At 39.7% G+C, this 26,335-nt stretch overlaps 1 protein-coding gene across 4 annotated transcripts in view; it reads left to right on the plus strand.

The window, feature by feature from the left end:
* The window catches only part of creb5b (cAMP responsive element binding protein 5b), a 45,225-nt gene that overhangs the window by 247 nt on the left and 18,643 nt on the right, over positions 1 to 26,335 (plus strand). For 2 of the 4 annotated variants that reach the window (XM_067601743.1, XM_067601744.1), the window contains exons 2-6: positions 1,534 to 1,602; positions 12,182 to 12,259; positions 12,694 to 12,787; positions 14,754 to 14,875; positions 16,403 to 16,560. In XM_067601743.1, the coding sequence (XP_067457844.1) occupies positions 12,206 to 12,259; positions 12,694 to 12,787; positions 14,754 to 14,875; positions 16,403 to 16,560 (428 nt within the window). In that variant the 5' untranslated portion in view covers positions 1,534 to 1,602; positions 12,182 to 12,205. Of the gene's footprint in view, positions 1 to 1,533; positions 1,603 to 3,198; positions 3,333 to 6,131; positions 6,254 to 12,181; positions 12,260 to 12,693; positions 12,788 to 14,753; positions 14,876 to 16,402; positions 16,561 to 26,335 lie in introns of those variants that run through there. The other 2 variants (XM_067601745.1, XM_067601741.1) reach the window with 2 other exon arrangements.

Raw genomic sequence — 26,335 nt, forward strand, 5'->3', positions numbered from 1 at the left:
TCCCAAAATCTCTTTAATATACTATTTTTTTTAGCTAAACATATACAAAATTCTACTTATACTAGGTTTAATTATAATAATGATTTTATTATTAAATAATGATTTTCTAGAGCCCAAAGTGGATTCTTACAATTGTTTTTTAAGGCAATTGTGGCCACGTACCTGCCTAAAAATCCATTTAAATTACCTCTGAACACTGCAACCACAACATATGACTAATCAATTGCCATCATTTAACTCAATGAAGTTTCACATTAATCTAATAACTAATCAATTAAAATGGTAAACCAATCAATCAATTGACTATTTCAGCACAAGTTACCTAAATATCACCACTCCAACTAATACTCATTAATTTTGTAACTTAGCAACCACTCTGTTAAGCTGCTTTTTGTATCACTCTGATTATAAAATATAGTTAATTAAATAATGTACATTAAAAAAAAAACATTTTTAAGTGATTGTATTGTCTCTCAATGTATATTCTCAATCAAAATAGTTGAGATTGATAAGTGGATAGAAACCATAAAATGTGCTCCATTATGCTCCATGGTATTGAAAAGTAGAGCATTCATTAAAATCTCAGCCATTGCACAGTTTCCCTAAAGGCCACAGAGAAGGAAATCCAGTGCCTGATGCCAAAGTGAAGACAAAAAAAAAACAACAACAACAACAAATTTCTACATCTAAATCTGTTTCCAGAATAAGATTGTTACTGATTTTAATTTGTAAAATTTTGAGGGGAAGTTGTTTTTTTATGTTGTTTTTTTTTTAGATTTTGTCTCACTTGACACATGTACTGTGCAGTTTAGTACAGTGTTGACAGGATGGAGGAGAGAGAGGGAGGATCAGGAACTGATTGGCATCATCACTGCAAACTACCTGCTGAATCCTCTTATCTTTTTTGTTTCCTCTGTCATTCACACAACAGTCTAACAAACTCTAAAACTGGTGTTATTCTCAGTTCTGTCTAAATCTGGATTTGTGTCCACTTTTAGGCTACATTCACATTGAAATGATCTATTAATTATTTAGCTGATTATATGCAATCATCAGTAATTATTTTTTGCAGTTTTTTAAATGTTACTGATGTAGTTGTGGCATGAACTTGGAGACACGTGTCCATCAACAAGTAGATTAGAAAAATGTTGTGGCCACAGTGTGGCAGTGTTGGTCAGTAGATAAATGTGAATCATGCTTGTTTCGTGTGTTCAGTTCAGGTTCAGTATCACTAAAATCTGTTAATCCATCATAAATTGATGAAAGGTTAAATTTATCATTCAATTTATCATCCGGCTGGAAATATTGATATTATGATATGATTATGATAGTCATCAAAAGTGGCCAATTTCTTTCATTTCTATTATACATGTGATGTATTTTTGATTTTCAAGGGTCACAGAAAATAAACAACCACATGTTGTGAGCGCAGATTCCTCTCAAACTATGACTCAGAGCAGCAGATGTAAAATATTTAGTGTCACGTTAATTACAAAACTTTAACTTGTTCTGGTTTTTTTCATCTGCTTTCAGTGGAAAGGAGGGAGTGGGAGTGATGCACAACATATATGTATACGAATGGATATCACCGGTATGTAGGAGGTGAGTAATAATCTTTTGTACATCTATAAATATAGAATGCCTTTCTAGAGGTGCAGATCTGCTGCAAATGGGCCAGAACTCCATTATAAAAATACAAAATTACAGTAAGAAGATTTACGAACTTAAACTTTCTCCAGTTACTTTCTTTTTTGCATTTGTTGGCGTGGCTGTAACCTTGAGTCTGTGCCTGGTTATGCTGTAATGGGTCATCACTGGGCCCAGCCCATTTTAAGATCAGGCACCACAGTGAGGATAAAACTATTTTTCCAGTTATGCTTGACAACTCTGTGGGATATTACTTTGAAAGCATTACATCACACACAGCCCCTTGTTTGAGGAAGTTGATGGGTCTGTTTTAAATGCTGGCATCGCTATCAATTATTTATCAATGCTAGTTCTTGACGAGAGTAGCTGCAACTGATCATTACTCTTCAATTTGTTATAGCCCATAAACATAGATGAGGTAATAGATGCATTTGTGATTTCCAGCGCTAGAGATTTACTGAATAGACTGTTCAGTGTGGACACACACGCAGGCAAACTCACATTTCACAGCTGCTGGTAAGTGACTAAACCCCGTTGCCCTCTTTGAACTACCCAACAAGTTTGAGCTATCCAACAACCGAAATTCTCACTGTTAAATAGTTATAGGCACTCCCACATGCTACAGTAAAGAGAAGCAGCTGAATCCTTCTTTTATAATTTCTCTGATCCAATGTTTCCCTGGGCTTGTATTCAAATTCAAGCTGTCATTATGTTTATTTATACATTTTTAACACAGACATTAATAGAACAGAAGAATTAGTAGCTATAAAGCTGTTCTTACTATCCATGTATATAGTATGTTTCAAATCACAGTCACAGAACATTTTCTATTTTGCACATCAGTATTATAAATATCCCTCTGCAATAATCTAGACAGATCACATACAGCAGCCTAGTTCAGATGTCAAAAGAGCGATGTATCTACCCACAAATAGTGAGCACACAACACATTATCCTGCACTGTTATAAATCTACAGAACCGTCACACAGGCAGCTCCATTCACCAGCCACCTAATGTAAATGTTACAGGGTTGAGTGTTTGAGTGCGGCAATGTCACTGAGGTTATCTACTGGGAACCTCCCAGCATGTTTTGTTGAATTAGGCTCACAGTCCCACTAGAAGGCTCAACAGCAATGTTTTGGTGTTCCAGGATCCAAATCTCCTGCACTAGTGTTTTTTCAAACTTTGGACAGTTTTTACAAAGCTTTTTTTCTGGAGAATTAAAGTTATAAAGATATTAGGGGGTAACAAAAATATTAAACTGTTAAAGTACAAAAGCTAATTTTTATTGTTTAAACAAAGCATATACACAGTTCTCTGAGTTTATGTCAAAGTTAAATTCCAAATGATTTCTACAACCTCAAACAGAATATTTATGACTGTACCACTGTTTTGCAGTATAGCAATCAGAGCATGAAGAATTACTGAAACATCTCCAAGAACTAAAGACAAGTCCTTAGTTCTGACTCATGACGCAGTGTTTCCTGATCTCTAACTCAGTTAACACTTCCTACTCAGTACAGCCTCTTCAGCAATTCAGAAACCAAATTACATCAACTATAAGCTACAAGTCTTGGGGATTTCTGTGACTTGATAAATACTAGTCTAAGTCTATGTCAGACATTTTCTCAGCCACCCTACTCCACTGATAAGAGATGTTATAATAACAGTGACACCCCCGCAGGTAAGTGGCTTGAAATTGCAGGATGATCAGTTCTTAAATTTGCAAAGAATCTTAATTAATTACCCAGAAAGTGCAGCACTTTTTTTTTTTTGCTTAATTAACAAAGTCATTGAAGAACTAGATAACTTTATGCAACCAATGGATTTACATGTCTATTTGAAGTCAGACTATCTTTGTGAGACCATATTGTTTCCCTTCTGCCACTAGCAAACACCAAATCAGGTTGCAAATCAGTTTTGATAAGATGTGTTGCCTCTGCTGAGTGAAACTTTTAATGAAATATAGAAGAAAGGATCGTGGCATATATCTTTTAGGAAAAACAAACTTGATGCCACTGTGAGTAATATTTGCTCTGAACTAGAATTGGATTCAAATTTATTAAAGTCACTTACCTTAAATTCAGAATTTCAGAATTTAGTTTTTATGTCTGTGTCTCTCTACTCCATCTGGAATGTAACTTTGCACTTTATACACATAAATAAAATTATTTGAAGTGACGATGGCAGAAAACAGAATGTACAGTCATATATGTAAATCTTACTAGCCTTGTCGAGGCACTGTAATGAGAAATGGCACGCAGCGTTACTGAAAGTCCAACACTAACATTTCCATCTGTGTAGGTGCAGTCATCTCTGCTCAAGGTATGGAAAAAGGAAACAAGACAGCTACTTTCAATTTCGGATGGTTGTACAAGTATTTTTGTAGATGTTTTTTTCATTTTTATTTTGTTTGTATGTTGTACTGTATGAAACTACAACATTTTTTTTCGGCATTTTGTTTAGCCTCCTGTCCCTTTTGTACCTGCTGCAACAAAGCATTCTCAGAGGTGCAAATCCTCCCAAGGTGATCTTACTCAAAAGCATTGCACAAAGGCATAATAATAAAAGGTTTAGTATAATATAGATCAAATCTGCTTTAGTGTGGGTCACTGACCCAAACTGTATCGGCTCTCTCCAACCTTAATAGTCTGCTCCTCTGGGAGCATAATGTTTGGATTGGTTGGGTAATATATTGGCAATAAAGAGACAAAAGGATGTCATAAACGTTGATTAAAGCTCTGGTTAAAAGACAGAGGCGGAGAAGCTCTGAGTTATGAGGGCTTTTCAGACTGCGTTATTGTTTCAGTGACAGAGCTCTTAGTGCGTCTAGTGGAGTGGTCGCAGGCGAGTGGTAAACATCCCTCAATGTGTGAGGAGTCATTAATCCCTGGAGCCAAAGATGGCTTCACTACCAGTGTCTGTGGCCCAAGAAATCACAGCCAGTTGGCACCAGCAGGTCACACAGAGTGTCAACATAAATGGTTTGTACTCCAAAGCCGTTTAAATCTCTTCTAATGTGCTGTAGTTAAGGCTCACATTTCAGAAAAGACTGTGTGGAGCAACTGTATGTTTCACACGTCTAATTTATTTGCATGTGCAGCTGTTAATGATGCATGGAAGGTGTCTGTTGGGTTATGGCCTTTTATGAAAGATTATTTTTGATAAGAGAGAGAGAACAAATAAGTACAAGTTAACTATCAGAAAAGAGGCAGATAGTAAAATTAACAAAGAAAACAAGCTGTTCAGGCCATGACAATAAAGTCTAATAGTACAGCTTTGATACTTTGAGATATGAAAACTGTCACCAAGGCTGGATTACCAACATGGAAAAGGGGACAGCTGCTCCAAACTATCCAGGCTTAATGTGTACCCAGTGGTTTGTGCTGCTTTAAATTTAACTAAAGCATAATATCGGGTGATATGATGAGGACTATACTGCTGTATTTTCAAATCAATCGTAAAAGAGGGTGCCATGTATCAAAATCTACTTTTAAGACCTCCATTATCTTCAGTTTTGTGCTGACAAATTTAATTTTTTTCAATTAATGTGTTTGATCAAATTACCACACAGGAAATCTGGGGCCAGCTAATATCCCAGCGTAGAGAAAGTGCACACATTTGACAGAGAAAGGGATGATGGCTGTCCAGCTGTGGAGATACATTCATCATAGCTTACCATTGCTTGAAACTCCCTCATGACATGAGCACCTTGGAGAGCAAGAGAAAAGGCAAATACTTTTTTTCCCTTGTATCTAATTAATCCAATAGACCTTTTTTTAACAGAAGACATTTGGACATGTCACAATAGGAAAAGCACAGGTATAAATGATAAAACTTAATGATGGTTGAATTCCATTTAACTTAAGTTTCACATACCTGGTGTTGTGCGTGCTGGACACACTGTCATGCTCTTACTAAGACACTTGATTAGAAAGGAGCCATCATTAATTTTATGAGTAACACATGTGCTTTTCCCCAAAGTGTCTGCTGTGAAAATTACTATTTTACAGGGAAGTTAGGTAAGAGTGGCTCATTTGTTTATTATCAAGCGGGGAGTATAAATAAAAAAGGTGCATTTTCTCATTAGCATGACTCAAAATTGGCGACTGACATTTCCAGTACGGTGCTCGAGGATTGTTTAAATGTTGAAAGTGATGACATGTGTGATTGAACTTTTCTCATTTCACACCCACACACAGTCTACTGATGTCGCTTTGCATATATAGGAGACAGTTTTCAGTCAGATTAGTCGGCACAGTGCAGTGCAGTTATTTGCATGGCTAATTGGTCAGATCTGCAGATCCAGTTTTTGCACCACACCCACTCCCGGGTCCGGCAGTGTCCGTCCATGCCTCGTGTGCGTGTATATGTGTTTGTGTGTGCGTGTGCGTGTGTGTGTGTGTGTGTGTGTCTGTGCATTTGCAAACTCCGCCCCGCTCGCGCCGCCTCCAAGCGGACCGCAATGATTTAGAAGTTCAGGAATCCCACGTGACGTCACCCGGGGGTGACGTTATGCTTCTCTAAATAGATCGTATTGTAATCTTTTCTCAGTCCAACGTGGTTTCTTCTGAGAGACTGCTTCACATTTTCTACACTTGTTTGGTAAGTTGAAAACCTTCTACGATCATTGCAGAGGACGGGTGCACGCGCCTTTGCAGGTTTGCTGGGTTTATTAAAAAAGCGATCCTTGTTACTTTTCTCCTCCTTTTTTTTTCTCCCTCATGCAACAGCTTGTTTTGTTGTTCGCTCCAGTCTCGGGACAAGATGTTTTTTTTTCTCCTCTCTCTCTCTCTCTCATTTTTAACTTATTGATGCATGCAGCTACAAGAGTAAAAAGTGTCATGGTACTTTTGTTAGAGTGGCTGCATTGTCATGTCACTTTGCTGTCGTTTGGCCTAATCTGTTGACTGTTGTTGAAGTTGAACGCGGAGTCAAGTGGCCGCTGCTGCTCGGTCTGTCAGGTAGCAGCGGAGGCAAGTCTGCAGGAATTCATCTATCTCAAGCTCCGACTGAACAACCACAGAAGCGGTTATTGCAAAGGATTTTCATTGCACTCCACAGCACTTGTTTATTTCCTCCAGTTTTTCTAACTTTCCTAAAGCTCCAAAGCTGGCTCTCCGCATCATTGTCATGCCTGTCCCATGTCGGGATACGCAGAGCCGGTGTGTGTGTGTGTTTATGTGTGTGTGTGTGTGTGTGTGTGTGTGTGTGTGTGTGTTTGTCCCGGCTGTGTTGCGGTTCACCAGTGATCGTCTGGAAAATGATAGCCCGGTGGTTTTTGCTGTCATGCCAGTTTAAAAGAAGGGACTGATGCCCCTGTTCACAAGAAATTTAAGGTCCCTTTTCTCTTGAACAGCAGTGTGACCAACATTACGTCATTCTGCAGGCCAGTCGATATCTGATTAACCGCTGAGATGTTGAGGGTTACTTTCAGGAGGGTTGTGCTGACGAGGCGCGCTTTGTGGCCGCGGCTTGAAACAAACACAACAAAGATGTTTTAATCATTTGATTAGTCTCCGCTGTCATTATGTTTATGTGGCACACTATCAATAACCACTTGTTTCCCCTGAACGCTGCTTTAGTGCTGATGAATTATTGTGTAGGCTTCCAGTTTTATTCCTTGTGTCCCTTTTAATTTGTCGCAATATTAATAGCCTGAGACATAATAATAATAATAAGAGCTTTCAGTTTGATGATAATATTGTGGTTACTTAAAACAGACTTAAAAGGAGTTTTTTGGGGGAAAAAAGATAAAATTAGCAACTGTACTTCATTAGAATCAGGTGAATCTTTATAAAAGTAACAGTTTGAGGAAAAAGCTGAAAATAGACGGAGCCTTGGCAAAAGTTTTTTTTTAAATGATCTTTTCCTATAAGAAGTTAACAAATGCAACTTAAAATTTCCCTTAGAAATAAATAACTAATTATAATAAACCAGTGCTTCATTCGTTGACATCTTAAACAAATAAAGAAAAATAAGTAACAAATAATTAGATAAGATAAATAAATACAAAATAGAGAATTCTATAAAGTTACTGGTGCTACATCAAAGTTACTGGATAACTAGTATTATACGGTAACCTTGATGCAGATCTAATTCTTCCCATATTTCCCACAAGCATTCAGTTTGAATACGATCCAACTGCTCATTGCAGCAATGAAATGTGACCTGCAGAGAGTTTATTTGTTGATGGTTGTTGCATGTGCCCAAGGTGAAACATTCCTCTGGTAATGATTGCACTAATGTAAGGAGGAGGAAGAGGGGGGGGGGTGGGGGTGGGGGGAGTTCAAATGACAGTAATCATAACACCAATCACACAGGTCAATCAACAGTTCGGCTCATTTCATTGTAAACAAACATGTTGCATTCATGTTATGGTTTTGCAGTGAACATTTTGAATGCAAATACAAATTTAGACATCTCTCTTTTCAAGAAATTCTAAGACTAGAGCAACAGTAGCCCTGTGAGGTGACATTCTTGTATTTCTTATGAGTTTACATGTTGTGGAAGAGAGCAGTAATTGATAGCTATCGAGGTTTACGTTTCGACAGTCTCTCTGTCACGCATTCGGTTCAAGAGCAGGAGTTCAGGGCAGACACAGTCTAAGAGAGCCATGTTCCCTGCCTCAGGGATCGCTGTGATCCTACCTTGAACTTGTGCTGTCAAAGGCCCAGGCTATGGGGAGCTGGAGATTCGAATTGCTGCGCATGTTTGCGCTTGCTTTAACCCCATATGCCTTTGCACCCCAACCCCTCTTTTACTTACCATATTGTTTAAATTCTAATATGCGGTCTACCTGGAGAATTACTCCCCAGTTCCTCTTGAAATCGAACTCCGGAGCCCTAATCCTTCCCCTCGCTCACATCAGGATATAGTTAATGTAAAGTGTAACCAAATTTCCTCTGCTAAACTAAAACATCTATATCAAATGAGAACCAAGTGCCCCTTCCAAGGAAAGGGCGTTGAGTACTGATAATTGGAAGTGTGAAAGCTATTGGATATTTCACAGAAGGCGTTCACAGAATTAATGGTTAAAAGTTTTATGCCTCATATGGTTTGAATTTCCTAGTAAATGTGATGAAATGATCAAGTCCGATTTGAGAAACAGGACGGTAAAAGTTTAATTTCTGCATCTGTCCTAATAGTCATGGAAACACTTTGGCTCTTTTTTCAATGCTTTTTAGTGTTATCAGGGCTGGAGATTTATTGTAAAGTTTTAGATGAAGTGACTTATTTTACATGCGTTGAAGGAGAATGCAAGAAAATGACTGTGGCAACAAAAAATGTACAAAAAGCAAACTGCATTTGAGATGTGAATGGAGCTTAAAATGTTGATTCAAGGTGAAAAAGTTTATAGACTTTTGAAGCACGGTTCTAAATACTTTACATCATTGTCGGTCTAGTTTGGGCTCAGAGTAAGGACCAGCAATGTTAGCCATGTTTGTTGTGTCAAAGGAGACCAGGTGAGTTTTTAGGGGCCCTTTAGAGGAGACGGAGTGAACTGGTGACAGAAAGAGAGACCAGGGCTCATTTGCTCTCTGACAGAGAGACCCTGTCCAGACCCTGTTCTGCAGGCTCAGTCATGAAGTACAGCTTGTTAGGAAAACAGCACTGCTTAGCATAACACAATATTTGAGTGTTTTGACTGTGCTTGAGGAAATAGTCTGTACCCATGAAAAAGACACACATGTACATAGTGTATGAAGGTATTCATGTTCAACACGTGACACGCGGCGCTGACTTGAATTTCTGTTGTGTCTCAGTATTCGTGAATCGGTAGGTAAAGCAGTAATAAACGTTGTGTTGTGTGGAATTAATGAGAAATGTTGAACGTAATATAATTTCTGTAAATACTGTAGATGTTTCAGTCATCACCAAGAGCCCACATGATAAATAACCGTTCACCTTTGCATCACATAATGCTGATGAATAAATTATTAGTCTATTATGATTAGTTATAATTAGCAGTATTGTTGTTGCATTCTCTACTAGCTACTTTATCTCCATTATCTTCTTTTCAACTTAACTTTGAGGTGTCAAAATAGAGATTCACAGTGCTTTTACATCAACTTTTCTAATGAATCCAGGCACCTTTTGAATTGACTGTAAAGGCTTAATTTATTTATTGGAATACAAAATGAGTATTTAGAATAACTAATTTACTTCTCTAATTGGTCCTTGGCCAACTAGGGCCCTCCCGTTTGGTGTTTGAATGTTCTTTACTTTTTTGCACGTCTCACACCAAAAGACATGTTCATATTTAAGAATATGCTTGTTACTATCGCTGGTTTGGAGCTGCTGTTGGTTCATAGCTGCTGTGCTGTAGCTGCTCTTAGAGGGGGATTAATAGAGACTACCCTAACTCTTCTCGTACTTAACATCCGTTAGGACATCTGTCAGAATGTAGTACTGGCATGAGGTGACTGCTTGCTTAGAGGTTGTTTGTCAGTGATAGTACAGTATACAGTACACGTCATTATACTAGACAATCAACAAGTCAAAATATACGACACACACTGAGGCACAACAGCCAGCAGTAACCAAATATGATGTTAGAGACAAAACCAAGGGATTCAGTTAAAAGAATACTCAAATATATTTTATTTCCCTGTACTTTACTTTGCTGAGTATAATCAATATTTTCAACAAAACCCATTTTTAAAAAGTAATTTACTAAAATAAGCCAAACTCCTTAAATGCATCAGTGTTTAATGTTGTTTTAAAATGAACATCTTAATAAGAATTTTGCTTAAATTAAATGCAGTATTCAATTATTATAATAATCATTATTCAATTATTCAAAATATAATGGAATGATTTAATTTAGGAAATCAAGGATTAAGGAATAAGTAATTTAAGAATCTGACCAAGCTTTACCAGCATTCAGTACTGGACAGCTTTATGTATTCTCAGTATTCAAAAAGTACACGGGGTCCCTACCAGGAAACATCTAATAATACTTTTTCCTCTTTAAAATTATGTAAATATATGTCTACTTTTTGTCTAAAGGTTTGAACACCAGTTGCTTTGGCTATCAGGAACAGAAACAATTATGCTAGCTGTAAAACTTTATGATTAATATATTTAAATGTGAGTGAAGCATCATGCATGCATACATTAAATGCAGTGACTGATTAAAATGCACATCAAAGCCTTTAAATGGCACATCGTTGGCCTTGGTTTGATCTTGGGAAGCTGTTAAAATGCACCTGTCATTTCTGTTGTTTTTCTCACTGATGTCATGCCATAAATATAATCAGGGTGTTTTTTTGAATATTTTTAAGGTGAATGCAGAATGCATCCTTTGTGTGTATGTTTTGCTTTCTGTAAGAGAACGGACAGACAGGATAGTTTTCACAGAATTTGTAGGTTTGTCTTTTGGTTTCTGGATTTTACATTTTTTCAACAAATCACAGATACGAGACACCCCTCTCCTCTGGGGAAGTTTGTCCTCTCTTTCACTTTGAATCATCAGAGCATTTAAAATAATAAACGAAGCTATTGCATATTTGACATGATGCATGGCTATGGCTGAAGTGTAGTGAGCAATTATTTATAAAGCACACATTTGGCAGCAGTAGCAGGTAAACAAATATATTGTCCTTTTTATTTGTGGGTTTTAAAACTGTCTCTTGTGTTTAAAGCTATTTTTCAGAAAATAAAACTGCACCTCCTACCTATCCCTCATGCAGTGCTGCTCTACCACTGCTTCATTTTCTTGTTCTCAGTATGAGATGTTCTCCAAATTCAGAACAGAATAACTGAGTTAAATCTTTAAATGATTGCTTTATGATTGAAACTTGAAAATATCACGTCAACTTTTAAAAACAGTTTTAGATGAGACTTTAATTCAACATTTAATTAATCTCACTATATAGGCAACTTAGAGAAATTGGGTGTTTTCACATGTAGTAGGCAGACCAGTGGTGACAATTAACATTTGATGACAGGTCTTTGATTAAGAATTTCAACCATTCTTATTGTTCCAACCCAAATTTAAGCTAAAATCCATCACAGTTGCCTCGGAGGTATATATGTACTTCTGTTGGCCAGGCAGAAATTAATGTTGAATGAGTTTAACAACATTGCTACAGTATAACAGTACATTGTTGTTGTTGTTGTTGTTAATATATGAATGGCTTTAGAGCAAGTTATAGTCTATTTGTGTAATAAAGTAAATAATAAAGTAAGTAATAAAAAGTGAAACTATTTAAGTATGTTGGAATGTTTAAATGCTTTACTAGTGCATGAAAGAAGTGTTTGTTTGTTTTTTTTGCTGAAGCGTTTGAATCCAGTGTCACTGAAAACACAAAACTTTAGTCGTTTCAGTGAATCCCAGAATACTGTAGTGTGAGAAAACTGAAACTGAAAATAATAACCGTGCAGCTGTTTCAGGTGCAATGGTAATTTTGGTCATGGGGGAAACAAAGAGTGTATTTTTCCTCTTGGATGCTGGTGGGGAAACTCAAGTCATTCACTTCCTCTCTTCACTTTCTGCTTTTTTGTTTGTTTGTTTGGTTTTTTTTGTAGTTTTATGAGAAGTTGACCAGAGTGATGAACTCAGACCAGGAAAGGCCGTTTGTGTGCAACGCTCCTGGCTGTTCTCAGGTGAGTGTGTCAAGAAGACAAAGCAATACCACTCAGTACATGCATTTCTGTGTGTGTGTGTGTGTGTGTGTGTGTGTGTGTGTGTGTGTGTGTGTGTGTGTGTGTATGTCTGTAATATGAAGAGGAGTACATTGGGGTGGCCTGAGGAGTAGGTTACTGCCTCACGCATCAGCAAGAAACAGAAGAGCATCGAACTGAGTGAAACACAAACTGTAAATAACGCTGCAGGTGTAAAAATAACTATAGAACAAAGTGCTCTTTGAAGTCAACACCAAAGCTGATGCTTTTCTAGAATGCAGTGTTTAAATGGATGCAATGTTTATATTGGACTAAGTGTATAGGTTCATTTTTAAGTTTCATAATGGATTAATAGAACATTTATTTTCCTTTGTACATATAATTGTTACAATGCTACTTTAAAAAAATCTCAACAGCGATTCCCCACCGAGGACCATCTGATGATACATCGACACAAACATGAGATGACCCTTAAGTTCCCCTCCATAAAGAATGACAACATGTTATCAGGTGAGTTGCGGCTACATCAATACAGATTCACCACTCACTACCTCAGCAGGGCTCATGGGGCGCTTGTAGTTCATTTGCAGGTGTGTGCCTCTGTGACTCATACTCAAGAGTACTTGTCTGTCATCAGAAAACCTTATGGCGTGTCTATACTAGTTGTTTACAGTAATGTAAATCATGTGACACACCTTTACCTTGCAGCTCAGCTATAATCAGTGCAAACCACTTAACGCACACTTCTGCAGGAAGAAAAGACGCTGACGTATGACTGAGGAAATTAGCATGTTAAGCTAAACATCTTGACATTTCTCCCCCTGTGATTTGCATTTCCCCATCGTCAGAGGTGTCTTTAGTTAGTTTTATCTTATTACAGAATGAGTGGGAGATGGTTTACAACAGTTTTATGGATGATGGCATGTATAAGTCATAGATGACATGCTGATCTGCATGTTAATCTACTGTTCAAAGCAACATCAATTTCTTAGACTGCGAGCTGCATATTCAAGTGTCAACCCAAGGCCAATCCATAAGTCTAGATATCCATCCCTAGAAATGGCCCTGTCACACTAGACAACAGTATGAACCTCTCTAGCCACACGGCTGAGATTGTGTCTTCTTTATTATTTACACTCACTGGACAGCAGGATCGGATTTTCTAGGCCGGGTGTCCTTATTGCCTGTTGTCTGAGTTACAGCTCTGACCATTTCTCTTATTTGAGACCTTGAAGTCAAGATAAAACTGTCAGTAGTTATACTGTAAGTCAGTGAGGTCAGGACCCCCAAAAGGGCTCATGGGATGTATCAGGGTAGGACAAAATACTATGACATAAAGCTATATTTATTTTTCAGGCTTTCTCTAATCATTACTTTTTTTGTTGTGAATTACTATAAATTATTTTTATGAAAAAATCTGACAAGGGAAAATCATTCTTTGGTTAAGACCTACATCCTTTGATAAGGGGTTTCAAGTAGTCACTGCTTTTATTACATGATTAAAAAAGTTCAGGAAACACTGCTGTAAGTCATATTACTGTCAGCCACAGATGGTAAAATTCCCCTAGCTGTTACCAAAGTCACCAAATTTAAAACATTTAGCACAGTAATTGCCGGCCTCATCTTTATCTGTTGTTGCTAATTTTTTCATTGACTCATAGGTGTTAGCCCCAACCAAAAAGTGACATTACTCGTGTTTTTATTTATAGAGCTTGAGTTACATTCTCAGCAAAATGGAAAAAAAACCCTTAAACTGTATTTTGGGTACATAGGTCATCATGAAAGTTTGAGTCAATCCCCAGTCTAGCCAGAATGGATAAACACACCATGAAGTATGCTTTTAGCCTTTGAAACAAGCCTGATCCCAAAATCACCTTCAACTGTCTGAAACCTGATCTGTGTGCACCCCCCACAAAGTCAAGTTGAATACCACGGCTTGACGGAGCTCAACAAATGAGACCCCCACTCGGTAGGTGGGATCTGTACTTTATCAGCTGAAATGGGGCTGTCAAGAATAGTATCTTTCTCTCCCTAACTGTGTGGAAGTAATGCTTTCTTAAAATCATTGCAAATACATTATATTTATGTATATTCTGTGTTCTTAAGTCTTTATTTGGATCTCCATTAGCTTCCATAAAGTATTAGTTTTCATATAAACAAATAAAAATAAACAGCAAATTAAAATCACGCAAAATCAATGTAACAAGAAATGCGAAACAAACTAACATAAATATCTTAAAAGAAGTGAAGAGATTTAGAAAATTCAAGGATAAACAAAACAATTTGAAAAATAAAAAGAAGCTCAAAAAGAAAATAGAAAAGAATGAAAAAAGTCCCAGTCATCATGCAGTGTCATTTGTCCTTTATTTTATACGCTGCTCTATTCTTTTCTGCACAATCGTGGTGTACGTACAGCCTAACAAACAAGCAATAGTCTATATTCAAACTGGACTTGTTTGTTTTCCCTGATTTCCAGACCAGACGCCAACACCAACACGCTTCTTGAAGAACTGTGAGGAGGTGGGCTTGTTCAGTGAGCTGGACTGCTCCATTGAGCAAGAGTTTTGCAAGGCCCAGGAGGAAGAGGACAGTAAACAGGTACTGCAGGAATAGATATAACAAAGCCTCAGGCTGAAAAAACAAAAAAAAACAAAAACTGGAGGCAAACCTAAGCCACAGCCAGCCACAGGGGTTAGGTCAGGCGGTTAGGAGCTGCTCTCTGCTGCGATCATCAGTCATGTCACCAACAACATCCCACATGCAATGAGCTGATACGCACTCTTTAAATAGATTCAAAACACCTAGACCTCATGTAACCACACAATTCTCACTTGATAAAAAGCGGATAACCACAGGTATGTATACACCTCTAATTATTTTGTCATATTTTCACCTTTTCACTATGTGTTGTATGTCCCACCCTTCTTTTGCCACAAAGCACACTGCACGCTCCCCAGTTCTCATTAGTCTTGTTGACAGTGACAGTCAGAGCTAGCAGGTGGAGCTTTGTCACCCACCACAGGTGAGGAGAAGAGAGATCAAGTTCTCCACCTGAAACTTCAAACAGCTCTCCAGCCATACACTCCGTGAGGGAGTCCTATTTCTTCCCAGACGTAAAAACAGACCCCTGAGACAACTTTTGTGGCAACAATAAAAGACCTGGCCAGACATTCACGCATGCAAAGAGAGTTGCAAAGCTTTGACATTTGACAAAAGACATGATCATTTATGCATTATAGATCTGCCCTGAGGCACCTTCACCTGAAACATGGGTACTAGTCAAATCACCACAAGACAGACTGCTTATCTAATGTCTGGAAAGATGTGCATGCATGCTGTAGCTAAGCTTGTCATCTTGGTGGTTTGGCTCTGGAGCTCGTCTGTGCTCAGGTCAGCCACGTCTAGCCTCCCCAGTCTGTGTGGTTTACGATGGGAGGCTCTGCTAAGTCAGCAGGAGGCGAGTCAGAGCAAGACTCTCGGGGAGTGAAGAGCACAACAGTAAGAGATAAGGAGGGAAATCATCGAAACTTCAGGAAAACAGCAATTGTCCCATTTTAACAAAACACATACACTATATCCACATGCAGACACTAATACAAATATGGAGGATTGATTGCTTTAGTTGTATAGATGATCGATGAATTTCCTCAAATATGTGTATTTTGCGGTCAGTACCTGATCTTGAATCCAGCGTCTGTCTGTATTCTTTTCTTTATATTTGCTCATTTCCTGTGGCTGTTTCACATTTGACTCATGCAAATCACTTCAAGTTGCTGTTTGTTTTATGCCAAGACATGTGAGTGAGGTTTGGAAATATGTTGTTCCTTGCGGCACTGGGTTATTTTTAAATGTACTGTATATGCCATTACATGTAACAGGAGGTAAAACAAACAAACTGTCCTGCTGGGTAAATAACAATAAGAAACCTGGTCTTCATTACCCTCCACTCAGGAGAAAATAGTTCCTCATTACTCATTCAAGATGGGTGTATGGAGCCCAAGGGCAAACAGTTATCTTGCTAGAGTTGTGCTGAAAATACAACTTCTTTGCAAGAACGTAACACTCTTGACAGATACCTAACTTTGTATACTCTGCTTTCTTTTCTCTTCCCCTTCCACTCTGCAGAACATCTCACTGCACGGCCAGGCAGGCCAAGGCCAGCACCAGCAGTCCCACTCACGAATGGGCAACCATGATACCAGCATAGTGATCCAGCAGGCCCTGCCTTCTCCTCAGTCCAGCTCCGTCATCACTCAGGCTCCATCCACTAACAGGCAGATAGGGTGAGTGGGCCACACAGCTGGAGATTTAAGTAGAGCACTGGCAAGATTTAGTTAATTAACAGTTGCAGAGAATGTAGGTTTTATGAGAAAGGCAACACAAAGAGGGAAGAATACATTTTATATTTGCACCTCTTGCATTAAGTGAGTTTTTATTCTGTTACGAAGGCGTACAAACACTGTTAAGAACTGCTGACAGACTGAAAATTATCTACGAAGTGCAATGATTAGAGTGTATCCTCTCACCTCAAGTGCGACCCTGTTGTAGCGACAGCCTCAGGCTTGGCCTGGTCCCTTTGTGTCTGTGCCGATTGTCATCCCTCTGTAGTCTCTGAGGTAATGTCAGAGTTTTGTTACATTTGGACCAGTGTGTGTTGGGCTTGAGATTCATGTTTTGCTGTTCATTCAGTATTGTCCCACAGTAGAGCATGTAAAAGATGGTCCCAGAGGACAAGATGAGATCATTGTCAGCCGTGACTGCTTTTACAACGGTTTAGCATTTCATGCTCTAAAATAGTTCCTTTCAATGTATGGGAATGGCAGCCACAACCTTAGAGCTCTGTTTCTCTGATACATTTGCACTGCCATGCCACAGGTGTATAATAACAGCAGTCTGTATGGTGTGCTGCTTCATCATTTACCTGCAGTATTTAGTGGTCAAGGAATAGTTCATCAAGTTTAAAGCATTTTAAGTCATAATCAGTCTGCTGTCCTCAAGGTTTGTATGTTCATACTATATGTAGTGAGGCTGTGTGGGGCATTGATTGTATAAACTCTACCAACCTATCAGCATTTTGAAGGTATTGCCTTTCTTGAGATCGCCTCCCTCTACTGACATTTTGTCTTTATATATCAGTAACACAATCATTACCACATACAAACATATGTACAGACTTTTCTGCTCTTATCCTCATGAGGACCCTCCACTGACCTCTTTCACTCCTTGTCCCTTAACCCCAACCACCTTCAACCTCGTGCCAGGTCTTTGTCACTGTAAACCAGGCCTGTGGCGAGCAAGTGAGACACTGAGATGGCTCAGTGTTAGGCCTGCGTTGTGTCGAGGTTGTCTTGTGTAGATTTACAGCTAGAGGAGCTAGTGAATATTGGATGGGAGGCCCATCACTAAGCCTGACTGACACCCCGTCAGGCTCTTTGTCGAGGACAGGGATGAAATTTCATCCCCTTGGAGGAGCAGCAATCACTGCCAGTAACAGAGACTTTGCTGGGCCTGCTTCACCTCAGTTTACCTGTCATTAAAAACTCCTCACCTCGCTCAAGCACAGACTCACTAATTCACTTCCATTCACAGTCGTTTATGATCACAAATCCTTCACTGATTTGTTGAGAGACTGGTGGTTTTACAGCTTTCACAAACAGAAAAACACATCACTTGAAAATCAGACTTGGTATGCTATGTAGTGGTGGTTGACAGCCACAAAATGGCACTTGAACATAAAAAATGGTAATTATGACACATCATTTGAGGCATTCCCCCAGCAGAGGCCTGTATGTACTGAAACTGTAGAGGCGTCATTTGTTTATTAGGGTGGTGAGGTCCTAACACATGAATAGGAAGAGTAGATTCACACAAGAGAAAACTAATCTGGAAATGTTCACATCAGCAGGAAAATGGGTTGAGGAAACCCCTCCACAGAGGAGCAGGGCTTCCACAGGAAACCATTAGGGCTTACCAAAGGCTCCATGCACAGGGTCTCTCCACAGGAACTTCCTACACACAGAACAAGCCGGACACTTTACAGGCTAACTGTGCTCTGTCCAGCCTACTGAAGGTCAGATCAGTGGCTGTGATAACTCGCCTCTTGTACTATTAAGGTCCTATAATTGTAGCTGATATATTTTGGATTTTCCATGTCTTTGTGAAGACAAGCCAATCATGTAAAAGTAGTTGTTTTGAATCCATAGTGACATATTTATTGTGCAAATGTTTATACCTAATTTTATCCAAAATAACTTGACATGTTAGTGAGACAATAAAGAAACTGTTATACTCACCAACAATGGAAAGGTTTGTGTATGTAATCATTGCAAGCCTATGCTGTACAGCTTTTAATCTTTACACACTTTATGGAGCTCTGTGGAGAATATATCTCTGAATGAGAAGAAATCACCAAACAAAATCAGTTTAATCTCAGTTCCATCTGCTTCCTTGGTCTGTTCCTCAGCTCTGCTGAACGCACAGCGTGAGCATCCAATGAATTAGGATAACAAGTCATTTTCATTGCTCCACAATGTTTACTAAAGAGCTTTGAGGCTTGGAATCAATTAGGATTGGCTTTCCTCAAGTCCATTTACTTTAGGGTTGAGCTGGGCCTGCAGCTGTGAAACCTGAGGACCTCTCTCTCTCTCTCTTTTTCTCTCTTTCCTTCTGCTCTGAGTCCCTAAACAAGGTCTTTGGGGAACTACACTGACACAAACCAGTGTTAAAACCAGGCATATGAAACCAGCCAGCAGATCTTAATGTCACGGCTATCATTATCATACAAAGGGAAGCGGCGTCCAACAGATTTGAATGCTCTCTGCTTTTCAATTATAAACATCTGGCACTGAGTTATGTCAGAGTTAAATGTGTTGGACGTTACTAGTCAACCATGTGAGATACAACATTCTGTGGAAACCTCAACCTTTTGACTCGTAAGAGGAGATGTACGGGAATATGGGTGTGGGCACAAGGAACTAAAAATGACATTCCTCTATTCTGGCTCTTTAGAGAATTCCAGTCCAGTCGTTTCCATTACATAGCACAATCAACCTGAATGCAGCTGGGTTAAGTGAGGAGTGATTACAGTACAGATGTGGTATCTGATCATCAATTTATAATCATGCGGTATTTAAATACTTCTCTAAAATTTGGCTGTGTATAAAAACAGGTGCTTTTATTAAATTGAGGCACGTTCTTTAACAACTTCAATGCGTAACTCCTAAGAATGTTGAGGACTGTGTTAACCTAAAAGGTGTGATCCTCAAAACCACTTATGTGAGACGGTTCAGTTTGTCACCATCTATCCTTGATCGTTTTGCTCAGTTATTCCCGGAGAGCGATTTCAAAATAGAACTACGTATCATTTTATTCTTGTACAAATGTGTCACAAACAGTTTCTCTTCAAAGTCGTCGGTCAGTAGTAGACTGTTGTCTTTTTTCTTTCTAAATGGAGGATTTATCTCTAAACTTACTCTAAATTCAGCTTATGTTCCACCCAAACCTGTGGGCAAGCGTGCAGCTTGATGCGTGGCTGTCACATCACCCTGCACAGCTCTGAAGGAAGTCAATTTGTGGTTTTGTTTCCCATGCTGCTTAAAATGCACATTATTTTTCACACCTTAGAGCCACCAGCAACTTGTGGTCCTTGTTTTTGCCTTAAAAGGAAGTAGCACAAATAGATGTTGATGCCTTCTTAACAGCAAGGTTTCGTGCAAAACCCAAATGTAGAGCGACACGTTATCTGTGAAATTACTGTTTTCTCAAAAGGATTGGAGAAGACATGCTGATTGATCTGTGGACCACTAGGTACAAGATTTCACGTGTCATATTGATACCTACCACTCTTTGTCTTTCAAAGAATCGGTTTGACCAAGCACATTTACATGTCTTGTATCCTAATAGAGACAGTGATCAACATAGAAGTCCATGATCTTTGCTTTCTCTCTCTCAGTTTACATATAGTACTTCAGATGTTACAGTGATACAGATAGATTTGATGATTTAATTCCAGGATGCAATTAATATTACATTTTCATAGATTGCATAACACATTTTCCCATGCTTGTAATGAAACAAGTGTGCTCATAGTATTTCTCCACCCGTTGCGCCAGTGCCAGAACAAAGAAATTCTCTTCAACGGAGAGAGTTATGCACTTTTCATGTTTCCACGGACAAACTTTGACCTCATGAACTTCACAATTTAAACAAAACTTCCTTTATTATTGTTTATGATTAGATTGCATTCAGACAGCGGTGATAAGGAGAGAGGTCCGCCCTGAGTGCAGGAGCGCAGGACCTCTGCAAAATGCCTGAGGTGCCCTCATGCTCCAACTTGACAAATGCCCTTTTCCATAGACAAATATGGGCAACAGTCAACCATGTATAAATTGTAGGGGTAGTGCAGATAGAGCAGTACCAGGCAGAGAGAGCAGAAGAATAAATAAACAAAGCTACAGAAAAACAAAGGTATACAGTGCAATCAATTACAAAAAAGGAAAGAGAGAAAAAGAAAGACAAAATGCAGGATGTACATCTGACCTGAATTAAGATGAGCTCATTGTGTACTGCAGTGGGTTTAATAGTGCGTTTGTAGAGGAACGCCCAGACTCTGTTCCCTCTCATTCCAGCGGGGCTGTGTCATCCCTGCCCCGGGGCCACCACACATGCAGGCTCCTGCACAAGCAACTCACACACAGGGACATGCCTCACAGCTCTGGGGAGCGCAGGGATCACAGCGCAGGGAAGTGTGGAAAAGGGGGATCAGAGGTGGACAGAGGAGAGGAAGAAAGGGATCAGAGGTGGATGGAGGAGAGGAAGAGGGGGATAGAAGGTAGATGGAGGAGAGGAAATGAAGGATTGCGGAGGGTGGAGAAGAGAGGCATCAGATGTGGAGGACATGGCTTGATGGCTAGTCGGGTGCAGGAGAGGATAAGAGACTTGTCTGCACAAGAAAAGGAAAAGATAGATCATGTTTGGATGGGAGTATGGACAAATGGGATCAGAAGAATGAAGGTGTGGGGAAAAATGCGCTGAGATTATGAAAGGAAAGTGAAAACGGAAAACTGAATGAAAGACAGAGAGATGAGACTGACAGTTGAAGACAGGAATGAGGTGGCAGGATAAGAGGAAGAGAAGTTGGTTACGGAGGAGATGGACAAAAATGCTAATAAACAGTCAGGTTTTAGTGGGTGAAAGATGAAGTATCATTGAATGTGAAAGGGGCAGTACATGCCAAATGTTACAACGCTAGTCAGGTGCTGCAGATAGATGGCAGGTTAAGTTGTAGTAAGATGACACAGTTGTTGCTTATGAGTTTTTCTGATCCAGCAGTGATAGGAATGTACTGACATACTTTTTGCTTTCGTTGAAAATAAAAGACAACCCATCCTCATTGTCCTTAGCCAATGGCATATCATATTTAGTGAACAAATCCTGCAACACTAATTGGCATCAGACAAACATTCACCACCATTCCTCAACTGTGCCTTGGCATGGCTTTACTCAGCTTGAGGCTCCCTAATGAGAGGACACCCCATCCCAGATCCATCCCACCAACCCTTGGAGTGTAGCACCCTCCCAGCATCCATCCCTCCCCTGGCCCGCTAATAAAAGTCAGCCTGTGTCGTAACCCATTAGGGCTGATTTATTTGATCAGATTCGTATTATTTCCTCAGTCCAAACCCCATGGCACTCTCCTCCCACCAGTGATTAAAGGCAGTAAATCAGGGGCAGGTCCTGTGTAGTGTTTACTCAGAGAGCCAGGCAGCTGCAAGCTGTTTGAGGCCCTTGTTTCTCCCTCTGTTTACCTCCGTTCCCATGGCGACTGCACCACCGTCTCCCGAACGTCTGGAACTTGGCCCTGGGCTGTTTTGGTTACGTTCGAAAGTTTTTAGCTGCTGTGTCTACCCAGGGCTCGCAGTGACTTCACCCAGCAAGGAGTGAGCGCAGCGATGTTGGACGAGTCAAGGAGGGAAAGAGAGGGAAAAAGCAAGAGGAGGAGAGGAGGGAGGGACGAAATCTGAGGGTAGGCAGGCACAGGGTGGGGGGAGGGCGAAAAGCCAAGAGCATTACATCATTGCTGGAGCAGAGTCAGAAAGGGAAGGATATGAGTCAGTGGACTGACTGCACCCTGCACCTCTCTCTCTCGCTCTCTCTCTCTCCCTCTCTCCCTCTCTCTCTCTCTCTCTCTGTCTCCTCTTGGATGGCAGCCAAGCCCCTTGTGTTAAAGTCCCCCAGTACTCGAGCTGGAGTTGGGACTGTGGGGATTGGGACAGCAAAGCTTTGTGTATGTGCAGACTGCAGGATTTGTAGGTTAGAGCAAGCAAGTGTAGAGGGGCTTGAGTTGATGTGTGGGCACCCTGCGGGGTACAGAAGAGAGTTATAGAGGATTAGCAGGACAATGAACAGTTGTCAAATCTGCTCCATTGGGGAGAAAAATAGCAGTGTGAGGGGGGGATAACTCTGAGAAATATACTATGGAGCAAGAGATAAAAAGCAGAAGGAGGACTCAGGGATGGAAGAAGGTCTAGCAGTGATGTCATGGTGGAGTGAAGGTGGGCGGGGGTTGGAGGGATGGTGGTTCTGGGGCGGGGATTGTGGAGGAGAGCTGGGCTGAGAGCAAGGCACTCAGTAATGTGAGAGTGCAGGGTCAGGACTGCAGAGTGTCTACCTGCTCTCCCCCGGGGCCCACAGCCCAGGCTATTATCAATCCCCTCAGTGGAGCCACAGCCTGTCATTATTCACTCACATGCATACACACACACATGTTCACACACAACTCCAGCACATTCACACACTGGCACAGAAAGTGGAAGAGTAAAGAAAAAAAAAAAAAAAAGAAGAAACATGTTTTGTGAGACGTCAACGAAGAATGCTTTTATCGTATATATGGAAATTAGAAATCCTGCATCACAAGCTAAAGCTGAAATGATGCATTACAATGTATAAAGTATGTTGATACTTAGGACTGCAGCTAACAATTATTTTGATTATTTGGTCTTAACTTAACTTAACTTAAAGGTTGGTTTATTCTTTTATGCATATGCATATACAAATTATAAAATATCTTTTCATGTACACAATGAAAATGTACATATTCAGAATGCGTAAGAAAAACCTCCACCCTGGAAGTGGCATTACGCCAGTTATTTCTTGTCTTTATCAGTACAGTCTGAGTTAATCCCCAGAGGAAGTGCTGTCAGATCTTACTTTGTTTTTTTACCTCCTGCTGGACAAGCAGGTTGTGTTTTTGGTGTGTGGGGTGGTGACGGATAGTGTTTGTCCTCCCCCTGCCTTGCTGCAAGTGAGCTTTGCTAACAGACAGACACAGCAGCACAACCTGTAGAGGCTTCAAAGGAGCCTTTCTTCTCTAGAAAGCAAGAGCCTGACCTGCCACAACCAGCGACCTGCTGTGTACTCACTTCTGCCGGGTTGACTTCCACAAGTGGCTCTGTGTTAGTGAATTTCATCGTCTTATCGTGAATGAGGACAAGCATAATGAAAAAGAGAGAGTTTATCTTTGTCCAGAGTTGCTAGTCATTCGGCTGCAGACTGATTTGACTTTTCTAGTGAGAATATCAGCATCTTTGGAGCTTTTAATTTGTCTGTTACCGTTAATCTTCAGGAAAGCTTCATGCACATGTTCTCGCTGTTTTCTGCAACACGTGACTTTATATGGTTACTTACAGTCACTTCCACTAACCATCTTTTTAGTTGGTCTGGCAATCTGCACCTAAAACCAAGTACATTCCCATAACTCTTCTTCTATGGCTCAAGTGTGAATTAAATCAGCATCATTAATCTACTACAGTTTATAGCGTGCACAAGGTTAGGATTGTCTTGGACATATAAATGTATGAATATATGCATGTATAACATACTGTATGTATAAATACACACAACAGCATTGTAATGCATTTAGTTGTATGCAAAATTAAGTGAAATATGCTAAATAAGCCACTTTTGAAACACTGTGAATGAGCCAATTTCAAGAGTTGTAGGCATAGATTTTACAGCATAGTGTTACGTTCAGTGAAAATGTATTACCCTGTGGTTTGAGGTAAAAAAAAAGCATCAGAAAATCTCATTCTACATCTACACTGCGAAAAAAAAGAGCAGCTATGCAGGCAGTCATCATACTGAACTGATCCAGCAAAACAGTTTTTATCTACAAAATCAACAGCATGTCACAGCCACTGCCTTGTGACTGTTATTTCATCATCTTGAACGCTGGCAGAGGGAAACGGTGTTGATGTAGAGCACAGCTACACTGCATACCTCATTGTACTTTCATGACTTTTCCCATGTGGAAATGTTTGGATTCGCCGTGTTGCTCAGATGTCATATGTGCAGTTAAATGAGTGTGATTGTGATAAATTGGGATGTTAGACAGAAATGACACACAGTCAGGATGGTAATGGTTCTGTGTGTGCGGAGCAATCTAAAATGTCTGGAGCGTAAATGCACATATTTAAGGTCTGGACAAATACAGGTATTTATTCAGGTGGGGGAACATTTGCTCTGGTACACCCCCATTTGGCCATCACTCCTTCACCACTCACCATTACCGTAATCCAGGCTATGATGTGGTCAATTGATTACATTAACCCGTTGAACACAGCTAACCTTAATGCTTCTAGTTTGCACTAATTTCTAAATGCTCAAGGAAATGGAGCTTTATTGACTGATGAGAGGCAGCATTCATCCTGATGATACTGATAACTGGAGAATTATTGATTCTCCTGATACAAGGTTATTGAAGAATCATGTAGTGAACGCTGGTGATTTTTTTAGGCTGCGGGAACTGTATAGTTAATGTATGCTGTATGTTTGGGTGTTGCAGCACCCGCACAGCTGGGAGTCTGTGTTCTTACAAGCAGGGATTTGGTGGCAGTTGTATAAATGATGTCACCGTGCGCAGATGGAGCAGTCTGGGTGTTTGGATGGCTGTAGTCCTGAGCCAGTGATGGAGGCAGGACTGCTGTCAATAGTTTAAGCACAGCCTGGGCCTCATCTGTACATGTGATTTATTGATGTGGCCGTGAGTGTGGATAGGTCTGTCGGTCCGCACACACTTTTGTGGTCACCGAGGGAGATTTTCCCTACAGGGCTTCCACCGCTGTAGCGATTTCTAAATGCAATTCTCATCATGCACATCTCATGTGGTTGTTATGACAAATATTATTCATTCATCACCACAATCATCATTACTCATCCATTGTACTACATGAAGTGTACGCGTTTAAAGTGCATCCAAAAACTCCCAAGATGCCTCAACTTTCAACTGCGGCATAGATGCAGCAACCACATACTCTGTTTTCCATTGTGACTCTGTTGCAGCAGCAACATGTATAAACAAAAAAACAAAGTTGGGGAAAACATAAACTAAGCTAAATAGCACAAATGTGAAATTAATTGATGCATGAAATTACTTAAGATGCTAGAGTGATTTTCTTTTGCAACCTCACACAGAAAGAATTGTGATAGTCCACCAGTTCTCCTCCATTAGAGTAGCCTCTCCCACAGTCAGGGTGATAGAGCCTCTCCAGAGGTTTGTGAAGAATCACATTTTTCATTAGAAATGTTAAAAATGCTTTGGGTGCATTGTGTTCATAAATATAATGACTTTGGGGTATGTTCATTATATTTATGAACAAAGCAATAATTATAATTGTTATATTTATTGATCAAGTTTATTTATGTACTACTTATTCTTCACTCTCATGACAACTGGGCAGACTATCTGCTGATGAATGCCATAAGATGAAAGCACCAGAAGAAATTGGTAGAAATTGGACTTTGAGTTTAAGACTTTTCTGTCAAGAATCAACTTTCAAGCATCAGTTTTGAACACATTTTATAAACAGTTTTAAATTTGCCTGTCAAATAGATTTTTGACATGTGTAACCACATACCATTAAATATGATTACAGCTATGTTATCCTGCATTATCAAGCAGTCATTATCTGTTATACACCAGTTATGGATGCATCATAGGAGAAATTATATGTAATTAGCGCCATAGAGGTGATAGTGGTAGTTTGGTTTGATGTTATATGA

This window comes from Thunnus thynnus, chromosome 10 (genome assembly GCF_963924715.1).
Source record: "Thunnus thynnus chromosome 10, fThuThy2.1, whole genome shotgun sequence".
Lineage (NCBI taxonomy): Eukaryota > Metazoa > Chordata > Actinopteri > Scombriformes > Scombridae > Thunnus > Thunnus thynnus.